Here is an 18802-nt window from a genome sequence, read left to right as displayed (position 1 = left end):
TCATGCTTTTAGGGCTATATTTTCAGGACCAACAACAGATAAGCATGGTCTGACAGGGGGCCCTGACAACTTGAAATCTGCATTGCTGTACACGACAGACCCCCAAGTAGCCTTAAAATAAGAAATAAGAGCATGGAGGCCGAAATTTGAAAAATAACTTGGAAATAGTTACTATCCACTTAAATTTTCCAAGAATCTTTTCTGTGAAATGAATGTGAAAGCTTTTTTGTTCATTCTGTTTATTATATTTTAAAGTAAAAAAGTATAGTGAGAGTTATAATGAAGAGAATTTGTACCATTCTGGGTTGAGACTCTGCTATTTGGCATTTATTGGTTGTGGATTAATGACTCCCATTTTGTGTCTAACCTGCTGCCTTTCTTCTGGCTTTTCTCCTTCCTGTGGATTCTTCTGGATTTGGTTCTTATCTCAGAGCTATAAGAAAGCTATAGATGAGGTTAGTATACCTTTTATTGGTCTTGCTTTCAAAAAATGTAAAACATAAAACTGATTCCCTGGTGTTGACATTCAGAAAAGTGGCCAGTTGGATCACAGATTTAAAGTTCCCTCATTTGGAGTGATCTGCTATGAGGAGCACCCCTTCAACAAAAGCTAGCCCAAGACCCTCAGACATCCACATAAAGCTCCAGAGTCCTCCTTCATAGTCAGAATGTCACTTTTTCAATGTTCCAGTCTGGCTGAAGATAAGCATTTGTGCTTTGTTATTGGCACTTTCTCATTCCATTATCTTCCAATAGCAAAGCCTGAGCTTTTAACCTGCACTTGCCTTGCTAGAGGATGGTAGTTTTGCTACTAAAGAAAAGACATCATTCTATAGCACTCCACATTTACAGTGTTGATTTGTGAACAAGGAGCTACTGGGTATTGTTAGATTAATTTTGTGGAACGTTAACTACAGCATTAGCAGCAACATCAACTTTAGTTAATGAATACTGACGAGTTAAGCAACTTTAAGTCCTTATCTGTGGAGACATTTTTCCGTTAGAAAAATATATGGTTTTGTCAATGTTAAGTGGCTTGTTCAGAAGGATAACTGTTTGTCAGACCTGCATGAATACAGCATAGTTTGTTTTCTTTTTAAGAGACAGTCCTTGCAAAGAGTCTTAACTACATGGACTCTGAAGAATGCCATTATGACTCAAAGGTTGTAGCTCTAGTGAGCACTGCTTTTGTAAAATAATATGGAAAAAAAACAGTGACTCTACGATCAACAAGTTACATTCAAATTCTAGCTCCACCAATAAACAATCGTCTGGGACCAGTCTTATAACCTCTCTAGACCATAGTCTCCTCATCTATAAAATGGGGATTAAAACAAATGCCCTGCCTTGCTCACAAGATTGCTTAAGATAACTCAAGATCATGTGTTCAAGAGCATTTTATGAATTGTGAAGTACTATGTGAAATGCTGCGTAAAGCCAAGAGGTTGTCCTCATATTAAAGTTTGGGCCAGAGATGTGGGCTATCTTGGCAGGTGGGAGAGGCATGTTTCTATGCATCTGATCTTTACCAAAGAGCCTCACTTTTTCAGAATTATGACTGCCTCACCACGCAGAGTGACTTAGAAAGTAATTTTCATGGTTAAAGGATTCTAGCTTATAAAAGAATGAGACTCTACATTTCTGCAATGTGTGGATCTCTTTTATAGGATGGAAGGAAGAGAAGGTTTTTAATTGCTCTGTGCCTCTGCCTTGCTTCTTTATCTCATAATAGTGGGAAGTACAAGGCTTATCACAACTTTTATTAATGCTCTCCCAAATAGTTGGGGAAAAAAGAGTGGTGTTCTGATGCTCTGGCTACCAATAAAATGGTTGTGTGTGGAAATCTCGTGAGTCCAGAAATTGACATGGAGGTGGCTGTCATGAAGGAAAGTGTTCTCATGTATTTCATTTAGTTAACCCACGATGTTTTAGGCTTTTAAAAATTGTTTTATTTCAGTATACTTACACACTAGACAGAGATGGGGGGTGGGTTACAGAGGTACAAGTAATTATAAGTAGTTGAGGAGGTAGCTATTCACCAAAATCTCTGAGACCATGTGTGGTTTAAAAAAAAAAAAAAATCCCCCTAGGTAATTCTGATAACTCTATCTCCTGAATATCTCCGATCCGAACTACTAAAAATATAAGATTCTTTGGTTCTAGTTAACTCAGTGGTTCCCGATCAAGGACGATTCTTTTCCTTCTTTCCCTCTCATTAAGTGACATTTGGCAAAATCTGGAGGCAGTTTTGGTTGTCACAACCTGGAGGTGGGAGAAGTGTTATTGGCATCTTGTAGGTAGAACAGGGAGATGCTGCTAAACATCCTACAGTGCAGAGGAGAACAAACCACAATAGAGAATTATCCAGCTCCAAATGTAACAGTGTCACAGTTGAAAAACGAATTAAACCTTTCTCCTGTCTCTTTCCAGTGACTGATTTGCCATTTAGATAACCCAGGATTATCTGTCTGATTAACTCTTTTGAAAACATATTGTTCGTTATTGCTAATGTAGTGGTTTGATTTTTCACAAAAATCCATCCGGGGGAGTGTTTATTAATTTCTAATAGAATGTGAGATTGTGCAGCATAGTCTGTGATTATTTCACACAACCTTTGAAAATAAATATTTTTTTTTACTTTAGCACAATGAAATATATGGTGTGAGGATTATATACACATGCAAACACTGGCTTTACCATTACTTTTTCATTAGTACGTAGGAATCTAAAAAAAATCCAGAGCACATCCAGTTTGGATAAAACTTGAGCAGTAAATAGATGAGGTCACTGAGGTTAAGTGATTTCCCTAAAGGTATGTCTTTAGATTTCTTGAAAAGGAAAAGAAATTATTTTAATATGCAAAGAAAAGACCAGCTTTAAATCTTTAACTATTATTTTAAAATTGAACTAAAATTTGAATAAACTGTATTATTTCTAAGAAAATAGTTAAGAGTATACTTCTTTAGGTAAGGTATTCATAACTGTCAGATTAAATAAGTTTTTATGAATGAAAAATTATATCAAGTTGATTCTAAGAAGTTTTACATCAAAGAAACTATTCGGTAAAAGCCTTTAACTATCTTCACATTTACTCTGTAGTCAAAATATCTTTTGCCACATTTCTTTTATAGTTATGTAGTCTCAAATGTTTTCATGCTAAATAGCACCTTTTCCCTTTTTTAATACTTTTTAGCTCTAGGCTTGAGACAGCCAAGCAATAAATTACCACGAAAACTCATTATATGGAGAAAATTGGTATTGTCAGAAAATAAAATGTATGAAAAGGGATCTGAACTCAGTGGTGTCATTTTTAGGTCATGTCTATTTCCTATAACTTTGCTATTGTAAAATTTTCCAGAATGGATGGGTAAGGAGCAAAACTTCCACTAAACACATGGACTATTGATAATGGAAGATTCAATTTTTTTGACTGGGGATATTACTTTTGAGTTATTCATTATTGTTACCTAGGGATTTTCACATATATTTCAACTTCCAAGCTGTTGCCAATTAAACTTAAAAGGAATTTGCAGAACTAATGCAGAAATCTAGTTAAAAACAAATTTATAAAACACTTCAAAACTTTAAAGTGTTCCTAAATACAGTATTTGGAAAAATTAAGGTCATTTTAACAAGTTATTTTAAATCAATGAGCTTTAGACCAGCTAAATATCTCTAAATATATATTTTTTAAAAATCTCCTTTGTCTTGTTTTGAAATATCATAAATAAGGAAAACCAACCCATGGGGGAAATGTATTATTAATCTGAATAAGTCATAGCTAATATCATTCTATTTTACTCTATTAACATTGGAAATACTCTTTTAAACCATATTCTCTCTTCAAATTATAATAAAATGTATTTTTAATGAGTAATATTTTAAATGCTAGTTATATTCTTTGATGAAACGTACTATGATCCTAACATATAGAACACAAAATACAAAATAAATGTATCTAATTTGTTATTATTATAGTGGTTTACAGGGTTTTAATACCCTTTTTCATTCATAACCTTAACAAATATCTAGACTATATTTTCCCAATGTGCTCAAGCATAGCATACTCTTCACTTTGTTCTCAATTTGATAAAGATAACCATTGGCAATTGTCAAAAGGAAATAAAAATTAAAAACCTGAAATCCAAATATTAGCTTTTCCTATTTTGGCCCATTGGCAAAGAATCCAGAAATAAGTTTGCATAAAATTCTATCTTTGTTTAAATTGTCCTCTTTTTTAATGTTATACATTGTATTTAAACACCTAGAGTCTTTTTATTATATATAATTCTGTTTTCATTTTCATGGATGAGGCAAATATATCCACTGAGATTGAGGCCATGCTTGTTGTGTATCACATGTGTAAAAGCCCAGAAAGCATGTTTGGGTGGAAAATGCACAATTCGAATTTTCAAAAGCTTCCTTTTTCCAAGGACTTCAATTCAAGTGACTTCAGAAGAAATTTAAAAGTCATTATTCCTTTCCCTTTATTTCTATGAAATTAGAAAAAAAGAACTCCTTCATTTAACACTTTGAACTTCCTAAATTTCTAGACTAAATAAGCACCTCAAGTGTTTCCTCTCCTGGTTTTAACCAATATAGTAATGACTGACATACAGGTGACAGTAAAGAAACATGATGATCTATTGTCTTCTCAAAATAAAATTGTCATTTAATCATATGCATTTATCACAGTTTTTTCTAATTAGGATAGATTATTAAATGTCATTTAAATTGCCTACTTTGCTTTAATTCTACATCAGGTGAAATTAGACAGATACATTTCTGGACTGAAATAAAGAGAGAATATGGACATAAGAAAACTGTGGGATTTAGTATCTTGCAATGAGTTTCTTTCTCCCTAATCCCCTGTCTCTCACTGAATGTTCTGATTCCCACGTGGGTCACTAATATAGGGAGAAATGGTAAGACTGATGTCAAATTGCTTTTTCCTCATTTGCATGCTGTGTGCCATGGGCAGTTTAACCCATGCAAATTAAAGCTGCCATGCTTTTGCAGAACTGCTTCCCTCTGCATTGCTCTGAAAGCATGTAAAATAAAAGGTAGCCAGATATTCAGCACACTGCCTGCAATATGCCTGGTGATTAAGTACCACATCATCACATCCGTCAGGCTAAAGGTTTCATCATACTCATGGAAAACTGAAAAATTATCTCTTCCTTTCGGTGTTTGCACATTCATTTTAGTAGTCCTCACCAGGATTTCTGCCAGGTTACTGCCGTTTAAACCAAAAGAAAATGAAACACCTATAATTCTGGAAGAGAACTCTCTTTTTTATTTTTTATTTGTTTATTTTGTTATTGTTGTTCCTCTTGATTAACTCAGCTCTGTGGCTATAAATTTCAGTGGCACCAGGCTTTGGGTTGGGCCATTATTTGATGTGGCACCTCTGCTCTCCAAGGAATGATGATACACCAAATGAGTCATTGTTGTAGCTGGAATCTCGGGAATTGCTCTGTTCTGTGACTAATCATAGATTCTGGTACAGTAGCAATTGTAAGAGGGGAAAGGCCATGACTTTGGCTTGGGCAGGAATCCCACAATACTGGGAAGCAATTTCTAATCCTGTGCATTTTACCATTAACTCTGAAGGTGACCAACTTCACCTTCCCAAAGTAAAATGAGAACCCAACGTTTGTATATATGTGTACACACACAGCGTACATACACATATATACACATGGATATTCAGAACTGAACAGTCTCGGTCTAGCAATTGGTTTTAAATGAAGTTTAAATTTATTTTACCTTTCTTTTCTAGTATCTACATACTACAAACATCGTTTTCTTAGTTCCATGCAGTAACTGTGTTTGTAATAATTCTATATAGAGCTTTTTTCTTGTTGCTTAAGCTCAAGCACTGACTTGCTCAGAGATGTAGCTCTGGTGTCTACAATTCATACATGCTGAATAAATTTTTCATTCGTAGGATCTGACGGCGTTAGCCAAAGAATTACGAGAACTCCGGATTGAAGAAACAAACCGTCCACTGAAGAAAGTGACTGATTACTCCTCCTCCAGTGAGGAGTCGGAGAGTAGTGATGAAGAGGAGGAAGACGGAGAGAGTGAGACCCATGATGGGACGGTGGCTGTCAGCGACATACCCAGACTGATGTAAGAGGACTGCTTTTTAAATGTAGGCCGAGAGTGGCTATGTCTTCAAAACGAAAGGATGAAAAATATGAATTAAATATAAGAGCAGTTCTGAGTCTCTGGCAGGATCAACTGACTTTTGAGATTTAAATTTTTACTAGATCATAGTTCTATAGTTGCCTCTCTTCATAGACGCAGTCATTCATGTCCCATTTCTGGGCCTACATGTGCTTTAGGTATTGTCGGATTGGCTGTCTCTTTGGTGACGCTTTTCTTGGTTCTTATCATTTCAGGGCAACAAATACTGACAGCTAGACTATTGGCTTGTGCCTGTCCTTCTAAAATTGAAAGAGTAAAATAATGGGCAGTGACATTTGGGGGTTGAAATTAACCACCAACCTGAGACATATGTTCCATCACCACCATCACCACTAAATGAAGAGAAGTGTGCATGGCAGTGTGGGGTAGCATCCCAGCAAAAGAATCAGGAGTCGGATAATGCTACAGGAAACTTCTGAGTGTTTGACTCAACGCCATCCTTCATATTTCTCTACTTTTTCATCTTCGTTGTCTTTTTTTATATGATACTTTTTCCTGTGGCCTGTGACTTTGCCACATACATTCTATCTATCTCTTTAAAATACTCTTGTTTGGATATTTTTTTTTTACCTACTTAAAATTCCCTTAGTATTTACGCCTTTTACATCTTTTCTTTCCTTTTTTTAAGTGAGGCCTACTTTTTCTTTTTGTCATTGAACTGAATCCTATAACAGAATCCCTCCTCTTTCCATATTACTTCCCCCATTCAAGCAAACATATTCATACAATTTCACTCACATACATCTCTCATTTCCAACCCCCCCCAAAAAAAAAAACACAAGGATATTTTGCTCTTGTTTGCTATAATTTTGATAGAGTGTGATGCTAATTTTTCCAACTTTCTCCTCATTCACCTCCATTTCTTTGGCTCACCTACTACTATTGGTCATCATACCACACTAACTCCTCTAAAAGCAAATCCGTCTTTTCCTCCACTACAGAAACACCTACTTTTCTAAAATTGCCTAAATAGACCATGCCAAGCTTCTGCTCTGCTGTTTGTCACTCTCCTGTCCCCTTAGAAATCACCCATGATGGCCTGGCCTGCACAAATATAGCCTGTCCCCTCCTCTGTGCTGCTGCTGTATCTAGAATATATCCCTGCAGTTTCATGTAGTGCCTCCAATTGGGATATTTATTAGATGTCGTCTCCCTCTCTGGGCTGTCAGATCCCTGAGGGTGAGAATTGTACCTTGTTCATCTCTCTACTTAACAACTTGCATGGCTGTCTGAAATAGAGTTGGTCTTCAGTGACTTTGATTTCCATTTAATTGTGCTCAACTGAAATTGTAAGTCCTGGCTTCAAAGTGTTTATAGCTTAATTCAGCAGGGAAAAAAAAACAAAAACAAAAACAAAAAACTGAAATCTGTCGTCCAAGATAGAAAGAAACGTGGGGTAAAATTAGAATCCTGAGGGGAAGGCTTGAAGTAAAGGCACAGAAGGTTGGTGCAAATGTTGGATGTATTAAGGGGAATGTCTGGACGAGCGAGACCAGACCAAGAAGTGAGCACTTAATCATATAGCCGCTGGGGAAGTATTGAAGTTCTCCTGAGCTGGGAGGTGACACGATCGAGGCTATGTTTGAAAGAAATCATTTCAGTGAGATGATTTAGAAAGTGAACAAACTAGAAACTAGTAAAACAATTCACAGGATCAATTACTATAATCCTGAGCAACAGTAAATGGGTTATCCTTGAATGCTTATAGTGGAGGCAAAACTTGATATGGTTGTTGAAGAATTGGTAAATTGTAGAGAGAGAAAAATGATCATCCATTAAAGAACATTGAAAATATTTCATTATATACGAGGCATCCTCAGAGAAGACAGGCTACAAATGTGTGTTTTTATTCCAATTTAGTAAATATATACATTTTTGTGAATATAAAATATACACAGTATGTTCTACTACAGCATGATATTTATATGCCTAAGAAACATCACACTATTAACAAATTATTTCTTTAGGAATAGGCTATTTCAGAGTTAGAGTGCCCCTTACATATATACATATCACTTTTATTGTCTTTCGTTAAGGTAAACGTTTACATTTTGTGCCGTATATTTCTAAAGCAAAATATAAAAAATATATTGCAACACAGGTTACTTCAATGAAGCATATACAAAATAACTTTTCAGAAACAGAGACCAGCCATTCAGACAGGCAACTGTAATTCTTGATGTGCAAAACAAAACCTTTTTTTCTCTACAGTGCTGGTTTCAAATTTATAGCCTAACATCTAACCTATAAGAGTGTGCATAGCTAACATTATATTCCTTAACTAACCAATTGCACTATTTCCAGTGCCTCGTGCATAGAAAAATAATGAGTGGAAGGAGATAGAGAAAAATTATAATAGTGATCACCTCTGGATTATACTGCTATGAGGAATGTTTGTTTTATGGATATCCCCAATTTTATAATGATCAGGCTCTGGTCCTGTTAGTGTTGAGGAAGCAAAGCTCAGGTCATGCTGTTTACCTGCTACTCTACAACCGTTTCCATTCCTGGGGCCAGGGATTGTCCCAGCACCTGTTCCTGCCAAACTAACCTCCTCAAATGCCTCGCACGCTCCCAACATTGTGCCTTTTCTTGGAATGACCTAGTCCCTTTGTCCCATATTCTCATGTACATCTTGTCTTATATTTGAGTATTTGTGTTGTGTTGTTATGCTCTTCTTGGTGCTAACTTCTTTAGTTTCAGAAACCATGCCTTATTCAGTTTTTATATTCACTTCCTATTGCCAAACCAAGGGCCTTTCATATAGCAGGTGTTCAATAAATGTGTTTTGAATTGAATTAAATCAATACCTACAGGAACACTTTGACAAATCCAGTTAGAGGAAATTGTTTTTCTAAACCTGTGCCTTAATTACAGTAAATTTCCCATAGTTATCCTTCTAATCAGTGGAGGTGTTTTGTTTGTACAGTGTTTATAGGAATTTAGACAATTTTTTCTACACAGACTCTATATCAGAAAAATAATTTTTAAAACAAAGGATTATTTAACTATAAAGTCTTATAGTTATTTTACCCTTAGTTTTTTTGAATCATTACTTTTTAAAAGTTCTTTTATTATTGTTTTATTTTTTTAGAGCAATTTTATATTTACAGAAAAACTGAGCAGACAGTACAAATTTTCCATGTTACTCTTCCCATTTCCTGTACACAGTTTTCCCTATTATTAGCATAGAACATTAGTATAGTACAAAGGTTATAATTAATGAACCAGTATTGATACATTAACTAAAATCCATAGTTTATTCAGATTTCTTTACTTTTTACCTAATGTCCTTTTTCTGTTCCAGGATCCCATCCAGGATACCATATTTCACTTTGTTATTTAGTTGCCATGTCTCCTAAGCCTGTTCTCGGCTATGACAGTTTCTCATATTTTCCTTGTTTTTGATGAACTTGGCAGTTTTTAGGAATACTGATAAAATATATTGTAGAATGCCCCTCTGTTGGAATTTATCTGGTGTTATTATCATGATTAGACCAAGGCTATGGTTTGGGGGAGGAAGATAATGGGTAATATGTCATTTATATCACATCATATCAAGGGTACGTACTATCAGCAAGACTTGGCATTGACCTTGATCATCTGCCTGAGGTAGTGCTTGTCAGGTTTCTCCACTGTCAAGTGACTTTTTTCCTCCTTTCCATATTGTACTCTTTGGAATTAAGCCATTGCACAGCTACGCTTAAGGAGCAGTCATGTTCCCATCTTTTAGTGTGGAATATCTTACATATTGTATTTGAAATTCTGCATAGGAAATTGGTCTCTTCCTCTCCATTTAATTTATTCAACCATTTATATCAGTATAGACTCATGGATATTTATTTTATACTTTAGACTATGATGCAGACCTTCTTTGTTTTGTGCCTAAAATTGTTCCAGCTTTGACCACTGGAAGCTTTTGTGTCCCTTTGACTGACATCCCCCATCAAGCACTTTTTTTACCTTCTGACATTATAAGATTTTCCAGGCTCATCTTGTGTATTCTTGTTCCAGTCCTAGAACCAACCATTTCTCCAAGGAGTCCTGATTTCTTTATTAAAGAATGATATTGGAAACCAAGATTTGGGCACTAGGTTTGCTCACTGCAACTGGAGTATCATTTATTGGAGGCACTCTCAGCTGCCAGACAAGGAAATATATGTGTGTACATTGTCCCATGTAGGTACACATATCTATAAATATTTCTGTATACAGTCATGTGCTGTTTAATGATACATTCTGAGAAACGTATCATTAGGTGATTTCATCATTGTGCTAACTTCATGCAGTGCACTTACACAAACCTATATGGTATAGCCTACTACACACCTAGTCTGTATGGTAATTCTATTGCTCCTAGGCTACAAACCTTTACAGCATGTTACTGCACAAGACAGAATAAGATTAAATCAAGCACAAGAGAGAATGATGCGATCAGTAGATGTAAGAGGCTGCTGCTGGCATAATACAGCATAGTGTTTTACAGCAAACTTTTCTTTTTTATAAGTAGAAATAAATGATTCAAATAATGGTTAAAAGAATATACTCTAAAATAATGATTAAAAGAATTGTGTAGTAAATAGATAAACCAATAACATAGTCATTTATTATCATTATCAAGTGTTACGTACTATACATAATTGTATGTGCTATACTTTTATACGACTGGCAACACAGTAGAATTTTTTACACCAGCATCACCACAAACGTGTAATGCATTGCACTACAACATTATGACAGCTACGAAGTCACTGGACAATAGGAATTTTCAGCTCCATTCTAATCTAATGGAAGCACCGTCATATATGTGGTACATCATTGACTGAAATGTTGTTATGCAGTGCGTGACTGTATAGCCATCTTTATATTAATTTTAACATTTCATCTTGATAGCTCCAATGTTGAGCCATTACCACACGAATCATTCTAGCTTCGTCACCTTCCTTATCTGTAAATTCTTATTCCAACAGTGAGAAACCAGGATCTCACTATCTGCCAATTATTTATGTAACTGTTCACTTCCAGTATATACATATAGCAGTATCAGAATGGTTAACCTGTATCCCCATGAGAAACAACTTTATCAAATGAATGACTCCATTTATTTCTGGAGTTACTAAGATCAACATCTTTCCCCCCATCTCCCCTCACTAAGATTTTTAAAATATATTTATAATACAGTTAGATTCTTTTGTCACAGTCTACATTCTTTCCTGGGATCTTCCAACCTCTTGGATTATTTTTTTTGATTTGCATACATCAAGATTCACTTATTGTGTTGTAAAGTACTGTGACATATAGGAACAGATTTTTTTTGTCATTATAAGAAAACTATTTTGGCATATCCTATATAGAAAAATGAACTTAATGCCAAAGTTACTTTTTTAAATTAAAAAGGCAAAACTCAACTTTCATTGTTCCCGACATTTTAAACATGCTAATAACTATCCTCATAAGTGGCTGCTCATCAATTCATAAAAGAGCTACATTTTAATAATAAACTTGAATTAAGTCATTATTCACATTATTAAACAAAGTCTTTGGCCCAGGACCTTCCATGATTTATGAAACATTTACTGGATGCTACTTGCATGCCAGGCACAGTGTCTAGCGGTGAAGATACCAATGTCAGTGAGGTCTGATCATTGTAGGACTGCGTATTGAGTGTATTGGTAGAGATGTGCAGAGAGTCATGTGGAAGCAGAGTGAATAGCCAACTAAACCATCCCAATGGGTCTGGGGTGGGGTGAGGATGCTTAAACTGCAGTTTAAAGAATGAGTTACTCAAGAGGAAGCAGAGAATATAAAAGAATCTTTCAGGGAGAGAAGATAAAGCCATCCAAGGGAGCATGATGTATGGAAGAAGCTACTAGAAATGAACTCAAACATGTTGTTAGAGTTAGAAATGAAAACCTAAGGCTAGAGAGATAGGCCAGGCCAGGACAAGATAATAGAAGGGGCTATAAGCCACTGGAAGAAATTTCACGTTTATCTAGTGGTTAATGGGGAGCTGCTGCAGGTTGAAAGCAGAATGGTGATATGATCAATTTATGTTTTAGAAATCCCATTTGGTAGCTGTGAGGAGTAGATATGAAGGGAAAAGAACTGGAAATAGAGTGAAAGACTGTTGTTCAAGTAACAGAAGAAACAGATCTAACTAGGAAAGTCCCAGAAAGGATAGAAAATACTTGAGGCATGTTTAGGAGGTAGAATTGGCAGGATCTAAATTCAGTGTGAGGGACAGATGAGGGAAAGGAGTCCAGGGGACCATGAATAACTAGATGGCTTGTAACTCCACTAACTGAGGTCAATATTATAAGAGGAAGCATCTGTTTAGGAAGGAAGATGAGAGTTTTGGTTTGGAGCATGTCAATTTAGAGAAACCTGTGAAGACCTATAGGTAGAGATTTCCAATAGGAAGTTGAATAAATGAGCTTCTGAATGAAAAAATTAGATATATTGGTTGAGGATTTTTCCACACATGAGTGATGGTTAAAAATGGTTGTAGATAAGAGCATCCAAAATGTTATGTAGAATGAAGCAGAATCCCAGGGACCAGTAGCACTTTAGAAGAGCTCACGAAAGAAACAGAGAGAAAACAGGGTTACAGGGAAACCAGGGAGAAGTTGCTTCTCAAGAGAAGGATGGAGTGGAATGATCAGTAACAGACACAGGCAGGAGGACAAACAAAAGTATCAAAGAATAATCATTGAATTTGTGAGCTAGGAAATGGCTTGTGTTTCCTTGAGGTGCTTAAAGTCAAGTATAGGATAGAATGTTTTGAGGAGTGAATAATATGTAATGTGTTGAGGAAAAAAGTTGGAGGAAATGGAAACCTTTGCAAAGAGAACTTTAAGAAAAAAGAAAAGTTAAATGAGGATGGTAAATGCAGGTTTGGGTCAAGGGAGATGTTTTAATAAAATGAGAGAGAGACCTTATACTTATTAATTGGGAGAAAGAGCCATTATAGGGGGAGGGATTGTGAAAACATAGGAAGGAAGAGAAGATATAATTTCCAACTAACATTGTTCCCCTGCTCTTCTATTTAACTTTGTCACTAAATTAGAGAAATATCATATTGTTAAATAATTGTATTGTCTTTTGCCCATCAAAAGACAATATAATTATTTAACAATATGGAGGTTATTTTTTATTTTTTAAATTTTTTTAGCATCTGGCACAGTGTGTATCACATAATAAACTTTTAATAAGTATATGAATAAGTGAGTGAATGAAAGAATGAACTTATAAGGGTTGACAAAGATTGATGGATCAGATCACTGAACTCTGAACCATAAAAGAAACATACTGGAAAAGAGGATTTAAAGAACTTCCAGGGAAAATTTGTCTCTCAAAAGCCAAGAAAGTAAGAATGGAAGAAACACAGAGTATCTTTTATTCAATATACAAGGAGTATTACTAGTAAAATAACATTTAAAAAAAAAAAACTTGAAACAGCCCAAACTGCTCTCCATAGAAATTTACCATAGATAAAGCAGTTATGGCTCATAAAATTGAAAGTATAAAAATTGACCCAAGAAAAAAATAATCTTAGTAAAAATATTTAACAAGAGATAAAACTGTTAACGGTCAATACACTGTAAAACTTGCTGTTGACTAAAAACTGACAAGTCTTCTTGGTAAAATGCACACTTATAAAACTGACCCAGAAAAATTGTACTTGTTAGAAGTAGTGACTACAGAAACCTTTGAAGGATGAAATGGACAAAAAAAAAACTTGATTGATATATCAAATATTAGGTGTAAAATTTACACAGAAAAAAAAATTAGAACCAGAGGTGATAATTTTAGTAAAGTAACCATGAAAATACAAAAATTGGGGAAGAGTTCAACTGAGATATATAGAAAATTAGTCAAGGAATTGACTTAATGGAATTAGCTCTAGAAAGTACCTTTTTTATGAAAATTCATCTAGATCGACATATTTCTGACTAAAATGTTGAGATAGAATCAAAACATCATCAGGAGGAAAAAACGTGGAGCCAAAATATCTTTGACCTTTGAACTCCCATGAGACTCTCTAGTGGTGAAAGAGGACTTGATTGTACATTGTCAGTCTGGTGGTGCCCATTGTGAGTCTAACTCCTGACAGTAGCAACAAATGCCCGAGTAATGAAGAAGAGCTCTTCCTTCCTAGAAGAATTTGGCTCTTGATAAATGCTTATTTTTATTGATTTCTTTGTTTCATACCATCTTGTCCCAAATAATTTAAGGCAGCTTAAAAAATACAAGACGAAATAAAATTTTGAATAAATGAGTAAAGAAATCATAATTTTGAGAACTAGTCGGATTTACCAGTCTAGCAATATGTCAGGAATTCATTGCAGCAATTTCTCTTTCCATATCTCTGAAATACTATTAATATCTCCTTTGTGGGAATGTGATATTGAAAATGCTTCTTTGGAATTTCTTCCTAGTCATGTCAGTTCTAACCCACAGCTAACTCATTCCATTTCCTGCTCCACTTTAGTCATTTTGAAGTGTCTTGCTGAACTTTTTTTTTTTTTTTTTTTTTTTGGCTCTGGACTCATCTTTTTGCCTCTCTGTTCTAGGTAAATATCCTTGACAGATGTTTTCTCTGTCCCAGAGATATCATAGTCTGGGGTGTTTTTTGCTTCTTGGATTGAATGTCTCATCAAGTCTTTTGACTCCGGTAGGAGCCAAGATTTTAAGTTTTTAAGAAATAATTAAAAGAACAAAAATGTTAAAGAGGTACTTAGTACACCTGAGAGAAATAAGAGTTGATAGCTTTCCTATTTTCCAAAAACCCATTTTAAAAGCAAGGCCGCTACAGAAGTAGGATAACCATCAGTACAGCGCTGAAAACTGAAACCCTCAGACAAGCCATGTCGCCTGCCTGGTTCTCAGTTTCCCTTGCACAGTGGTCTGCACCACAGGACACAGTAAATGTCAGCTTCCACTCTCAGGGTGTGCGTCGGTATCTGGTTCTCCATTATATCTTAAACATAAGAGCAAGAAACAAACTAGAAATAACTGCTACAGTGTGGGGTCATTACAGAGGTTTAAAAAGTGTTGACTACTGTTTTTGTTTAACAGCCTTATTGATGGCTGTTTAACAAAAATGCCCTTAGTTGATATTTCTTCTTTATAAATAGTGTAAAACACATTTTTCAAATGATTACTTTTTGTACCTCTGCTCTGTGTCAAGCTCTATGCTAAGTACCAGGTATACAATGATAAGCAAAGAGATAAGACTCTGCCCTCACAAGCAAATGTTCTAATGAGAGAGAAGGAAAAAGTTAAAAGATAGTCAAAAAGATAAAGAATTACAAATTTTGATGAGAAATAGTAAGGAAAAAGGGTAAAGAGAAAGAGGAGGGGCTGGTGGAATAAAACATGGATAAGTGGTGAGGAAAGGCTTCTCAGGCAAAGTATCATTTAAGATGAAATCAGATGAATGGGAGGGAACCAGCCAAGAACCAGGGTGAGAGAGCTTTCAGGCAGAGGGAACAGCATGCGCACAAATGCAGGTCTTATATTTAGGTCTTTGATCCATTTTGAGTTAATTTTGGTGTATGGTGACAGATAGCAATCTGGTTTCATTCTTTTGCATGTAGCTTTCCAATTTTCCCAGTACCATTAATTGAAGAGGCTTTCTTTTATTCACTGTATATTTTTGACTCCTTTGTTGAAAAATATTTGCCCATGTGTACAGGGGTTTATTTCTGGGCTCTCATTAACATGCTAAGTGAAATAAGTCATCCAGAAAAAGTTGAGAACCATATGATATCACTCATACATGGGATATAAAACTGAAAGCAACAAACGAACAATACAAACAAACAGAAACTCATGGACACGGACGACAGCTTAATGGTTACCAGAGGGGAAAGGGGGATGGGGGAGGTAGATAAAGGTAATGTGGGTCAAATATAAGGTGATAGAAAGAAATTTAGCTTTGGGTGGTTAATACACAATGTAATATACATATGATGTATTATTGAATTGTATACTTGAAACATACAATTTTATTAACCAATGTCACTCCAATAAATTTAATTTTTAAAAAAAGTGCAGGTCAGGGTACCTTCTGGTCAAAGAAGAGGTAGGGAGGGCTTGCAGATCGCCCAGAGCCTCGCTGCTCACTCTGGCTGCTGGGTGGAGATCAGACCAAGAGGGGATGCTGCAGAAGTGGGACAAAGTTCAGGCACCAGTGCAGCATCGGAAGTGAATGCGGAATGTACCTAAGGCCACTGGACTAGGTACTTATAAATGGTTAAAATAATGTAAGATACATTTTATGTTATGCATATCTTACCACAATAAAAAATAGTGAACATTGATAGGAAGCAGGTATTCCCTGAACATACATTTTCACGAATGTTGTTCTTTCCCACCTCAGACCAACAGGCGCTCCCGGGAGCACAGAGCAGTACAATGTGGGAATGGTTGGCACGCACGGGCTGGAGACCTCTCATGCAGACACTTTCAGCAGTAGTATTTCAAGAGAAGGAACCTTGATGATAAGAGAGGTAAGTTGGTATTAAAACCGTGTAAAGGAAGTGCACTTCTTAAGTGGTTTTTCTATTAGGGCTTTCACAGAGAATGCTTATAGCGTGTATTTTAAACATGAGGGATGGGGGCGGGGAGGAGGGGCTTGTGCTTTTAAATGGTTGAGTGATTTTAATTGTTCACCTCCTTTCCTGTATCCTTCTACGCTTTTGTAGTGTGACTTAATTACATTAGTCCAAATTCTTCAGTAAGAGCTATGCAAATCGGAATATAGAATTTGAGCCTGAGGATATAAAACTGGTAAACCCAGATGGTTTCTACTACAGGATAATAGACATGAATGGTCTCTCTATATAGCATCAGTGGCCTTATTTTGCTTCCTCCCCCATGGTTTTATCCTTGTGGATTTTATGAAGAAAATGCTTAGTAGTTCCAAAAATTGGTGATATCATCTTACTAGTTCAATTAACATTAAAAAGACTATTAAGCTATATTGGTGAAAAGAACAAAGAAGTATGCAGTTGTACTTAAAAATGCACCTTAGCACTTCCTGTGATTTTTTTTGAACTCTAGGAGCACGATTTCCTTTGGGATGGGGCCGACATGTCTCCTTTCACCTGTCCCTCACCGTGCAGTGCTTCCCTGTTGGATCTGTGCTGCGGAAGGGTCTTGACAAATTATAATCCTTATTTTCTTCTTTTTCACTTTATTATCACCATGCAAGTTTGACAGTAGGTCTTTACTTGGAAGGAAAGTAATGGCTGGGGACAATGGGCAAAAGCCACTTGACCTCTCCCTGTATCTGTTTTACCATTTATAAAGTTTCATAAAAATAGTACGGTAAGATGATTGGGAGGATTAAATGACTTAATACACATAAGCATGCAGTAAATGTTAACAACATTATTTCACTCTCTCCATAGAACTGAGCTTCCCTTTTATATGTTATTACTCCTCCCACTCTTCCCTCTGAAACATAAATATTTATCATCTGTCATTCCCCTTCCTCAGGCAGGATACATTAGGGAACCCTAATAGCAGGCTTTGCTCTCCAAAAAGTCAGAGGGCATCTCACTTTTCTTAGAAAGAAAGAAACTGTAATTTTGAGATGAATAAAGCCTTTTAAGGAATAATTGGCAGTAGTGCTAAAACTAGAAGTATAGTTCACAAAGCAACTTATTAGAATTTCATTTTATGGCCTTGCCGATTCTTTTAAGTAGATTTTAAAGAGTCCTTTCATGTAAGTCTGAAACGAAAAATGGGCCTGGCTGATGAAGTTGACACTGTGTAGTGCTGGTGTATAAATTTCCCAACGTGGCGAATGGATAATTTCAGTGGATGCATAGAGAGCGTCTATCACAATGGGCTGCTGCTAGGGAAAACATGAGGGAAAATGTTCTGGAGTGAGTTACTCTCTGACTCTAAATTAAAGGACTCCAATTTCTAATGTGGTTTAAAACTTGCTTGAATCTTTATGACAGAGTAAATACCCTGAATGAGATATTTGGAGCCACATTCTCAGTTCAGTTGGCGGCCGCTTCCAAATGGTTCCGTATTATTTCAAGCACTCTGACACTCTATGACCACAATCAATCACTTTTAAAATAGCATTCACCAGTATCTTAGATGAATTTAATCTGTTGAGGTTCTTCAAATCATTTTATCCTCTCAATTTCTAAATTCTAACTTTCCCAAATGTGGGCTTTTAAAATAACGAATCTTGAGTTGAAATCCATTAAAAGTACATATATCTTTTAAAAAATGCAAGTTAAAGTATGTCCCTGACAAAATAATGAGAAAATAAAAACTGATTATAATAGAACAGATTAATAGGGTACTATTAGTTCATAAGACAAACATCAAGGAGAACTCACTGAACTTGTCATACTCATGGGAGTGGACTAGATGGTTCTATAAGAACATACTGGCTCTACTACCCATGATATTGTCAGATGCACAAATTTGCCCTAGTAATACACACCCCTGTCATTCTACTTTTCTCTGTCCTACAACCCCATAGAACCTTTCTTTACTCTAGTTCTAGAACACACTACACCAGCTGTTATCCGCCAATGTCCCCAGGGGCCCATCTGCT

At 35.8% G+C, this 18802-nt stretch overlaps 1 protein-coding gene across 6 annotated transcripts in view; it reads left to right on the top strand.

Annotated features, from left to right (window-relative positions):
- The window catches only part of TNIK (TRAF2 and NCK interacting kinase), a 350899-nt gene that overhangs the window by 310744 nt on the left and 21353 nt on the right, over positions 1–18802 (top strand). For 4 of the 6 annotated variants that reach the window (XM_036218652.1, XM_036218649.1, XM_036218647.1 and 1 more), the window contains 3 exons: positions 432–455; positions 5951–6135; positions 16598–16727. In XM_036218652.1, the coding sequence (XP_036074545.1) occupies positions 432–455; positions 5951–6135; positions 16598–16727 (339 nt within the window). The remainder of the gene's footprint in view (positions 1–431; positions 456–5950; positions 6136–16597; positions 16728–18802) is intronic. The other 2 variants (XM_036218651.1, XM_036218648.1) reach the window with 1 other exon arrangement.

Source organism: Rousettus aegyptiacus, unplaced genomic scaffold (genome assembly GCF_014176215.1).
Source record: "Rousettus aegyptiacus isolate mRouAeg1 unplaced genomic scaffold, mRouAeg1.p scaffold_m13_p_4, whole genome shotgun sequence".
Classification (NCBI taxonomy): Eukaryota; Metazoa; Chordata; class Mammalia; order Chiroptera; family Pteropodidae; genus Rousettus; species Rousettus aegyptiacus.
Note: the sequence above shows the minus strand (reverse complement) of the source record. Positions and strands in the feature narration are given on the sequence as shown.